This window comes from Oryzias melastigma, linkage group LG7, assembly GCF_002922805.2.
Source record: "Oryzias melastigma strain HK-1 linkage group LG7, ASM292280v2, whole genome shotgun sequence".
Lineage (NCBI taxonomy): Eukaryota > Metazoa > Chordata > Actinopteri > Beloniformes > Adrianichthyidae > Oryzias > Oryzias melastigma.
The window spans coordinates 8073630-8083951 of NC_050518.1; the positions used below are offsets into that span (position 1 = coordinate 8073630).

At 39.0% G+C, this 10322-nt stretch overlaps 2 protein-coding genes across 7 annotated transcripts in view; one reads left to right on the forward strand and one right to left on the reverse strand.

Annotated features, from left to right (window-relative positions):
* l1cama (L1 cell adhesion molecule, paralog a) overlaps positions 1-5783 on the forward strand; it is a 44993-nt gene extending 39210 nt beyond the window's left edge. For 2 of the 4 annotated variants that reach the window (XM_024294089.2, XM_024294090.2), the window contains exons 21-29: positions 838-1051; positions 1325-1447; positions 1597-1770; positions 1861-1971; positions 2050-2199; positions 2575-2700; positions 3039-3111; positions 3262-3273; positions 3532-5783. In XM_024294089.2, coding sequence (XP_024149857.1) covers positions 838-1051; positions 1325-1447; positions 1597-1770; positions 1861-1971; positions 2050-2199; positions 2575-2700; positions 3039-3111; positions 3262-3273; positions 3532-3790 — 1242 coding nt within the window. In that variant the 3' untranslated portion in view covers positions 3791-5783. Of the gene's footprint in view, positions 1-837; positions 1052-1324; positions 1448-1596; positions 1771-1860; positions 1972-2049; positions 2200-2574; positions 2701-3038; positions 3138-3261; positions 3274-3531 lie in introns of all 4 variants that reach the window. The other 2 variants (XM_024294093.2, XM_024294091.2) reach the window with 2 other exon arrangements.
* A 5-nt stretch (positions 5784-5788) lies between these two features.
* The window catches only part of ribc1 (RIB43A domain with coiled-coils 1), an 8813-nt gene continuing 4279 nt past the window's right edge, over positions 5789-10322 (reverse strand). For all 3 annotated transcript variants that reach the window (XM_024294096.1, XM_024294095.2, XM_024294097.2), the window contains 6 exons: positions 9996-10210; positions 9791-9905; positions 9417-9535; positions 8585-8821; positions 6101-6267; positions 5789-5977 (listed from right to left, as the gene is read on the reverse strand). In XM_024294096.1, coding sequence (XP_024149864.1) covers positions 5896-5977; positions 6101-6267; positions 8585-8821; positions 9417-9535; positions 9791-9905; positions 9996-10210 — 935 coding nt within the window. In that variant the 3' untranslated portion in view covers positions 5789-5895. The remainder of the gene's footprint in view (positions 5978-6100; positions 6268-8584; positions 8822-9416; positions 9536-9790; positions 9906-9995; positions 10211-10322) is intronic.

The window sequence follows — 10322 nt, forward strand, 5'->3', positions numbered from 1 at the left end:
AGACTTTTTGGGGGGATTTAGCAAAAAATTTAGCAACATGCCAGCTTTTTTTGGCTAAAGTAGACACTTCTTTAGTTTTAAGGCTAATTTTGAGGGTTTTTTTTGTGGCTAAATTATACATTTTTTCAGTTTCTTAGGCTAATTTGGTACAGAGTTAATATTTCAGCTACATGCTAGCTCCTTTTTTGGGCTATTTTTGCATTTATTGTGGTTTTTAAGACTATTTTGGAGTTTAGTTTATAGTCTAGCAATCTATCAGCGTCAGTGTTTTTAGCTATTAGTTTCAGTATGTTCAGCTATCAGCTTTAGCATTTTCAGTGGCCACATTCAGCTTACAGCATTTACACTTGCATTATCATAAATAATGCTAAATATCTAGTTGATCCAATGTTTCACCTTTTTAAGTGAATATTGGATCAATCCAGTCGTACATTTTTGAACCAGAATCATAATTTGCTACAGCATGAGTATTGAACACTCATTTCTCGCACACCTAAGTGTGAGCAGGCCAGGATGCATGCAGGGGAAGAGGAGACTTTGGCACACCCATTTCAGTATAGCTGCATCATTAGCATTTTCAACCATCCTGTTTTCATTTGCTTCTGATTTAAAATAAAAAAATGCAGTTTTCATGGTAAATTATTTTATATAGGTCCTCTTCTATGAAAAAATGCTTCAAGAACATGCCAAAAACCCACACACACAAAAGATTATCATTGGAGTGTGTCTTTAAAAAAGCCTGTACATCATGATTAAGCTCATTCTATAACATCACAAAGTGCAGAGATAAACAAAAAAAACTATTTAAAACTTTTTTTTGTGTTTTTGTGGTACCAGATACACCTGACCTGGAATGGTTACAGATTTCATCATAGTCATGGATCTACACATACTGAGACCACTATAGTGGAAAAAACTGGACCCAATGAGGAGAAGAAGGTCATCAGTAATCTTAGACCATTTTCATCGTATAATCTGGCTGTCACTGTTTTCAACAACAAGGGAGAGGGACCTCCTTCTGACGCGCTGCCGTTCGAGACCGACGAGGGAGGTAAGGGAGTAGAGGGAGGAGCAATGGAAGACGAGGAAAGTTGTAGGGATAGTAATTGGCACAAAGTCAGAGAAAAAGAAAACAGGCTGGAAGAATTTCATTGTACAGGGAAACCCATTTTGTTTCTGAGCAGATGACAATAAACCCTTTGAATCTTCATTTTTCCTTTCTTACTTCAACTCTTTCTGCTTGTCTAATATTGACAATAGCTATTAACATCCACTCTGTCTCAAGAGAGTGCGATTTCAGTGGTGTGTTTTTGTGTTGCTTTAGTACCTGGTCCTCCAGCAGTCCTGAATCTCCACAGCCCATCAGAGACAGAAATGACCATGCAATGGAGACCTCCTGTCCATCCTAATGGAATTCTCACCGGATATGTGCTGCAGTACCAAGAGAGTAAGCACTCCTTGTATTCATCCTGGTCTGTCCCTTTGAAATTCATTTAAATCAAGGGGGCTCTGCTGCTCTGGGATGGGTATCATTTGTTTCAATAATAAATCCGTGACAATTTCAACTTCCTGTTTTTTTTTTTTTTTTTATTTCAGTAACTAATAATACTGACAGCCTTATAAAAGAAAAAACAATAGATGACCCTAAGATCACTCAACACACGCTGAAAGGTCTGGACCCTCACAGCAGATACCGCTTCTACCTGATCGGACGCACAGCTACTGGAAACGGAGAGCCGATCATGAAGATCATGAAGACCATTCCAGATGGTGATACAATTTATGCTTGTCATTCTTGTGAGTTTCGAACTCACCTGAACTTATAGTAGATAAATTAATTCTATTTTTTATTTTTCACAGCCCTACCTATAGGGATCAACTTGACTGGGGGGGAAAACTTAGTTAATGTCAGCTGGGGGGTCAAGAGGAAAAACAGGCACACTGATTTCGAGATACACTACCATGATGGCAGTAAGTAATCACGCGCTCAACACTCTTGCAAGAACCTTCTAGTGTTGGTTTACTAACTTATTTATTCTGCTTGTTCAGATGAGAGTAATTGGAAGAAAATAGAGAAGTTAAACTCCTCTCAGTCGTTCTACCAGCTCCAGGGATTGACCCCTGGCTCTACTTATCACCTACAATTCGTCTACGAAAAAAAAGTTTTCTTTAAAGCCCATGTCAACACTACAACATCAGGTACCACTCCGGCATCATTTGTCCTCCATTTTTTTCTTCTCTCCTGCTCTCTCCTCTGGGTTTACCATGTCTAAATATAAAGCTGGATTCTTCATGCAGAGAAGGAGAGACACCTGCTGTTATTTCTGCTGCCTGTGAGATGCTTTGAAACAATTTTCTGAGATATAGTGATCTATTACTCATATTTGTCTGCTGTATTTTTTTTTTTTAGCATATCTTGCTTCCCTGTTGTGATGCTATTCTGTGAAAGTGTTCATTCTGTCATGCTTTCCAGTTATTTTTTTAATCCTGTGGCTTCTGCTTTTAAAATATATATCTATTACCATTCAACTTAAGGTATTTCTTTTGTTTTATTCTATTTATTTGAACGAGTAGCAGCAATGCAGAAAAGCTTTGCAACACAGGGCTGGTTCATCAGTGTTGTGAGCGCCGCCGTGCTGCTGCTGCTGATACTGCTCATCCTCTGCTTCATCAAGAGGAGTAAAGGAGGAAAGTACTCAGGCAAGTACATTTCACAAATGAAAAAATGTCACTGACCAAACTATGGAAGAAAAAAAAGAACTAATCACTGTTTTTTGTCCAAACCATTTTCTTAGCTCTTAGTAAGCCCAGAAATAAACATCCATTTATGTAAACATCCATACACAAAAAGTAAAACTGTTAACTTCAAATTTATAGATTCTATCTACAAATACGTTTGATTTGTCCATCCAGATGCTTTGGTTTAAATACTCTGTATAATGGAATCATGTTTCTGGGACAGAATTACATATATATCTATATATACCGTCTAAAACAAAGAAAGGTATTTTTTGAATGAAATTTATTTCTATTTCCAGTGAAAGATAAAGAAGATGGGCCGATGGACTCAGAAGCTCGACCAATGAAGGATGAAACCTTTGGAGAGTATAGGTTTGTCCGCTGAATTGTACACTATAGTTGAGTTGAATGTTTATATTCCTGACACAACCCCAGTTCCTTCAGCGTTGTTTGGTTTTCCTAACCCTTTGTGTTCCATTCCTTTCCCCTTTTCTTTCTCTGATGCCTGCGTCTGCTTTGCAGATCTCTTGAAAGGTATGCTGTGAGGTGTTTTCCCGTTTTTCTTCAGTTATAACCACTACTGTCTTGTTTTTTTAAACTGCAAAGAGAACCAGTAGCATAACCTATATAGGAAATGCAAAGAAAACACAAGACAAACTCATAAAAAATGTCTGTTATACTGCGATGTCATCAAATTAATATCAATTTTATTTTTTTATTTTTATTTTATTTTCCCTTTTTATGTGTTGTGATCATTTTTTATGCATAACTTTGTTATTGTGCTTCCTGTAGTGATCTTGAGGAGAAGCAGACAGCCAGTCAGCCATCCCTGTGTGAGGACAGCAAGCTGTGCAGCGACAACAACCTGGACTTTAACGGCAGCAGCGTCATCACCACTGAGCTCAACCTGGACGAGTCTCTGGTCAGCGAGATCAGCCGTCCAAGCGTCCAAGAGGGTTTCCACAGTCTGCCACCGAACTCCACCTTCAACCCCGTTCCTGTCTCTTCTGCTACCAACGGCGTGTCCAACTTGGTCACCATCCCTGACTAACTGCCATCCAAGCCATCAGGCCAAAACACGTCAACACATATGTGCCCATGCCACCATGCCCCTCTCAGACCTCTTATGTATTTTCATTTCCAATGACACAATCATATGCTGGCTTTTCAGAAGCCCTGGCGGTCATCTGACTGATTGGAATTTACTAACCAAAGCAGTGTCCAAGATAGTGGACTGTGTGACACAATACTGACCCTCCCTTCTTATTTTTGTTCTCTTGTGCAGTCAAACGCAATTCAAGATTAGCATTTATTACTGTTCTCTTTCTGCCTCTGTGCAAACAACAAAACCTTTACACAGAATGTTGCATCTCAAAGTATCGGGGGTTTTAGATGTGGTCATGGCAAAGATGCAGAGTTACATATATCCCATAAATCAACGATTTCACCTTTCAGTGGACTTGCTCTGAAAATAAGGAGTAGCACCTGGTGTATATAGCTGCATCTATCTATTCAGCCATATTACAGAACTATAGTACATGCGCTCTCTAAGTTCCTGTGCCTGCTGGGTCTGCATAAAACTAACGTCGTAACAATCTCGCCTTCCCTCCTCAAGTGAAACGCCATTTCCTGGAATGAAACTGTAGTTTTTTGTGTCGAGACCTATTTGTAACTCCGTGTCTGTCTTTGTCTCTTTCTACACTGTATTAAAGCACATTCTTTTTGTACCTTTCATCTCACATTTCCCAGTCGAATCAAGAATCAGTATTTATTACAGATAAGAGAGAGTGCAGTCTTGTGGTCAAACACTCTCAACTTTTATTTTTAGACTTTTATCAATGCAAGCTGGACATCGGTGGGCAGACGGTTGCCAGTTGATGTGTGATAAAGGCGAACTGTTGGTATTTATACGAGAGAATGTATTCTTTTCAGGGCAAGTTTAGACATTGTGTTTACATGCTTTTAATCTGAAAAAGAACGTTTCTGGGGAGCTGAGAAATGTTTTAAGTAGTTTAGAAAGTTCCCCCCCACCCCAACAGAATGTAAATACAACCCTCAAAGAACAATGTTTGATAGAAAAATGGTAAAAATGTGCAGGTTTAAAGTTCCCAACTTGCTTTTTAAAAACGTGTCAAGTTTAAATTGCTTTTATTAGGTACTCACGCTTTATGATTTTTTTTTTTTTACAACTGATGCAGTGGGATTTGGGTGTAGCAAAAATAGATCTTAGACAAAATGAAAAAAAAAGAAGTCCACATTGTTCTGTAGATGTTTGCAAACATATCAAAATTTGATAATCAAAAAACTTGTTATTAGTGTCATTTAGTGAAAGTAGACACATCTCACGAAAAAGTTAAGTTTGTCTTCATGCACATAGTGGTTCATCAGAGAGCTTCAGTTCAGTGAATATCTGTGCAGCTTGTATGTGCAGGAGGACTCTCCTTATTTAATCAAAGCCTTTGTGTTGCTGGAAGAAGCGTCTGTTAGCTCAGTGAAGCTGAACTCAGGACAAATCTGAAAAGAAATCCATTTTCAGTCAGGAGTGATGACTGAGGAAACATGCCGATATTGTAACACAGCTGTAAACATCTGCCTCTGTTGGTGTTTAGAGCAAATGTTAGCTTTGCATGATCAATAGGCATCCTGGCACAGATACTTACTAGACTGCAGCTCATCTTGCTTTATGTGTTTCAAAAGGAAACCTAGACCCCCCTCCTCCAAGCTTTGCTTTCCACTGTTTGTTGCTCTTCTTTGTTCTTTTTTATAATGAAAAAATTTGCTTTATTAAAAAAAAAAAAAGCTTCTCAAGATTTCAAACGCAGTCAGATTTGATGACAATGCCAGGCGAGAAAAAAAAGTGAGATCTGGGGAGTGTGTTCCACTATAGGGGGGTGCCTCTTTTGTGGAGCACAACTGACACTGAGGTGATGTCTGTATGTTTCCTGGTTGTTTGTGGGCACCACAGATGGGACCAGTAAAACTGTAATTGCTTTATGGATCTGCCGATGTAACTGCAAATATGAAAAATAAAGTACCAGAAACGATCTGCTGCGTTAGTTCATTCTTTCTATTGGAAATACAAGTCACAAAAATTTTAAGCATTTGTAGTAAAAATTGAATGATTTTGAAGATGACAGCACATCAAGAGTGCGTTGATCAGCGGGAGCTGGTGTTGAACTGGTGAAAGTAGTCTTTGGTTGGTTTGTTGGTGTAAAGTTTCTTGTTCAGGTACTCCTGGCTGGAGGAAAACACATACATTTACACACAAGAGTAAACAGTTGCTTGTATTTAAAATATTTTATCATCTATTAAAAAAGTAAGGGCGTATATTGGTATATTAGTGAGAATTTGGAGTGCTTACTGTGCCTGCTGCTCCCTGGTCAGCTGCATATTGTGCCGGTCCAATTGAATTCTCAGTTCTCTCATCTTCTCAGCTTTTCCGATCTCTTCTTCCTCTGCTTTCCTTGAAAATGTCAGCTGCTGTAGATTCCAAGCTGCTTCCTCAATCTTTGCAGCGTCACTTTGCCTCTAAAGTGCAGAAATAATATGTTTACGTTGGACATTAGGTATGTAAGCTGTTCCTCAAAAAAAGTGATTTAAAGGGGCCACACCATGAAAAATCAACTTTTTGAATTTTAAGTGTATAATACTGTTCATTCCTCACTGCAAAGAACCCCAAAATGGTATTTTGATCCGTCCACGATTTTCTAAGAAATCCTCTAAAAACTGCGCCCTTAACAGCAGCCCCCCCCATACCCACAAAAACAAGCAGGTTTTCCCATGCTGATGTCACAGAGTGAGACAGCCCCTCCAGGAAGAGTCTGCTCTGCCAGCACCACCCCCAGTCTAACATAAACACACACCCATGTTCTCCGTAGACTTTATGGTGGTCATCAGCAAAGCGTTTTTTAGCATCGACTCTGAGATAAAGTGGTTCCTTTTGTAACTAATCTGCAGAGAAAAAAACGGCTCGTAAGACAACGTCTTTCAAGTGGGGAAAATGTTTTTTTAAGGCTGTGAGAAATTTAGCAGTTTGCTCAAAAGAAGAGCCTGCTCGACAAAAACGGTTGGAGTATTTCTTTGGGAGAACACAACAGACTAACCAGAAACGTTTTGTCTGTGATCTCCACTTCTTAAATTACTGTTTTGTTAACCTTGGCCTGAATCAAAGTGGATCAAACCTCATTCCTACAATCAAACCTGATGCAGAGACCAGACGCATAAGTAAATCATATAACTAGCTCAGGGGTCTGCAACCTGCGGCTCCAGAGCCACGTGTGGCTCTTTTATCTCTCCACAGTGGCTCTCTGGCTGAATAAAAAATAAAATAATATAAATTTGCAAAAAAATTGAGAGTTTAGCTTCTATTTTAGCAACAGGCCAACATTTTTGACTAATTTAGTTTTCTGAGGAATTTTATGCTAATTTGGAGTTTAGCTAATGTGTTTTGCAAAATTAGACTGTTTTCAGCTAATTTGTTATATGCTGAAGTTTTTTGGGGTATAATGTAGGCAACATGCTAACATTTTTGACTAATTTAGCTAAATGAGGAATTTTAGGCTATTTTGTAGTTCAGCTGGTAATTGAGACACAAACTAGCTTTTTTTTGGCCAATTTGGCCTCAAAGTTTTTTATGCAAATTTGGAGTTTAGCTAATATTTTAGCATGATGCTAACATTTTTGGCTAATTTCTTATCTACTGGGGTTTTAGGCTAATTTAGAGTTTAGCTTCTATTTAGCAACATGCTCACATTTTTGGCTGATTTAATCTTCTGAGGAATTTTATGCTAATTTGGAGTTTAGCTAATATGTTTTTTGCAAAATGTTGATGTTTTCAGCTAATTTGTTATCTACTTGAGTTTTCTAGGCGATAATTTAGCTTCTATTTTGGCAACATGGTAACATTTTTGACAAATTTAGCTTACTGAGGAATTTAAGGCTACTTGGTAGTTCAGCTAGTAATTGAGCAACAAAGTAGCCTTTTTTGGCTAATTTGGCCTCTGAGTTTTTTATACTAATTCAGAGTTTAGTTAATATTTTAGCAATATGATTGTTCCAAAGGGGATATACAATCATATTAATGAAGATACAGTAGTTCACTCTGAAAGGCTTACGAAAATCATGGTATGGCCCCTTTAAAATATTACTACTGTGACAAATCTGAACTTGTAACATGACCATAAATTACTGATTTATGTATTGACATGGACTTACGTATAGCTTAGATAATTAACATTAAAGTTCTTATTTAATTTCTCCTTTCACTTGATCAAAAAACTACCTTTTCTATGAAATGAGGCTAATCACAAATATGTATAGTTGATTCATTTCCAACAGACAGACAACAAAATATCTTTTTAGCTTTATAAAGATGCACTGAACCCTCCGGGTTATAGGGAACCTTCTCTGACGTACAAAAGGAAACAGCTTTTTATCATCACTCGAGTTAATTTGCTTGTGCACGTCTGTCTATGGTTGCAACTGGTCATTTTAAAGATTTCGGCCAATTTTTCAGTGTCAATTAGATCCTGCTCATTTAGTTAGCATGGTTTGCCATGTACTCTCATGAGGATTGAGGTTTGTGCCGTGGAAAGCCACTTCAGGACCTTAACTGCAGTTCGAATGCTTAATCTAGAAAGATTTACTGGCATCAGAATTCTTTTAGACTATTTATAACATTGTGATCACTTTGAATTAAATTAGGCTAAAGTTGAAAAGTCAACACTTGCATCATCTAAAAACCACAAGAAAATTGAACTTTTAGACAGTCTGCATGCAGCCTCCATGGGAAAAATAAAGATGTCTTGAACAACAGTTAAAGCATTTAGGGAAGTGTCTCCTGTACCTGTTTCTCTCTGCATTGTTGTTCCCTCTCCCTTTGGAAGGAGCGCAGCTGCTCCGGGCGCATCCCCTTCCACCTGTCTGGCAGAATCTGCGGTGGCTTACCTCCTCCCACATCTCTTTCTCCTGCATCTGCACACTCTGTCAACATGTCAGATGTCATTGTGTGCCACATCTCCGCAAGGTTCTCTCTTTCCTCTCGCCTGTGTTGCTCTTTAAGGCTCTCCACGCGCTCCGCAGCCTGTGGGAGCAGCATATGGTGAGGCCTTACCACCCACCCAGGGAGGGTTCAATGATTATGCTCTCAATGATGGAAACAGCAGGAGTCTTATCAACTCGAGAATGTAGTTACTCCTCACAAAGAGCCAAGACTCAGCCATATGCTGCACGGCCTCCTGAGAGAGTCACTCTGCCAATTGGGTTTTCTTGCACTTCAGGCGTGTCAGGGCTTATTAGGGAAATCACACATTGTCATGAAAAAAAATACCGTGACCTGAAGGATTTACAATGATCTACCTCAATGGGCAATTTAGACGAGTGGGCTCAGGAAAATGACAGAAGAGTTAAATGGGGGGCTTTTCAAAACAGACAGTTTCCATGCATACATCATTGTGGTTAAACCATCCATGATGCTCGCTACTAAATGACATGACTGCTTCCATCATGTGTAAAGTGTGCACATGCATCACTTAACACTTTCAGATTGTTCCTTCAATTTTAAAGCCCCACTGAGATCTCTTTATCAGAGCTCAAACCCCTGCTGGATTCCACATCAAGCATTCACGTCTGCGGTTCGTGCATGAGCATGAGTACACGTCTGTCTGTGTGTTCTGTACCAGAGCTTGATTAAAGCTGTAGAGTGCAATGCGGGCAGCCTTCTTCCGCTCCTCCTCCAGCGCATCCTGGTGAAGCTGCTCTTGGTTTTGATGCAGCATCTCTTGCTTCTCCAACATGTCTGTTGCACAAGTTGTAGTGAATTCATTTGTTGTTTTGTACAAAACTCTTCAAGGACACAGTCACATGTACAATATAGTTTTGGGGATGAACATCCATCAAAGTCTTTGGAGAAACCAGCTGTGCATGAGAATGTGTTATTGTTTGTGCAAGTAAGCATAAAGCATGAGTTTGATTTATAGCGGCTGTGGTTCACAGTGTGTAAGCTCACTAGTTTGAAGTTTTTTTTACCTGTGTTTTGTGTTTTTTTTGTTACCTCTATCCTTTTCTCTCTCCTGTCTTCTTATATTTTCATCCATCTGTCCTTTTAGATCTCTTTCTGTCATCTTTACTTGTTCTTTCCTCATTTGTTTCCAGTTAACATCTTCCCCCTGTGTGTTGAACACATGCTGTGACCTATTTAAACATTCACATCATTTACATTCGCTGGTCTCTGAGCAAACCTGGCTCAGTAAGCCTACCTGGAATTTCTGCATACTGGCAGGTCCCAGTTTGGCCTCTGGAATGGTGATGTCAAACGCCCCCTGTAGGCCATTCTTCCAACCACCATCTTGTGTGTTTAGTTTCTGCTTTGTGGCCCAGTAATGAGTGAGGTCCTTCTGCAAAGCTTGTCGTTTTTCTTTTTCATTGATGTCTTGTTGTAGCAGTGCTTCATCCTGGCTTTTTATCAGTGTTTCTACGATGCATTGAAACACATTGTAGAAATGAAAAGTGATCATTCTGCTCAAATTTACTTTTGTAACAATAGAAGATGTCATTAGAAATACAAGTTAATCACATGGTCATGA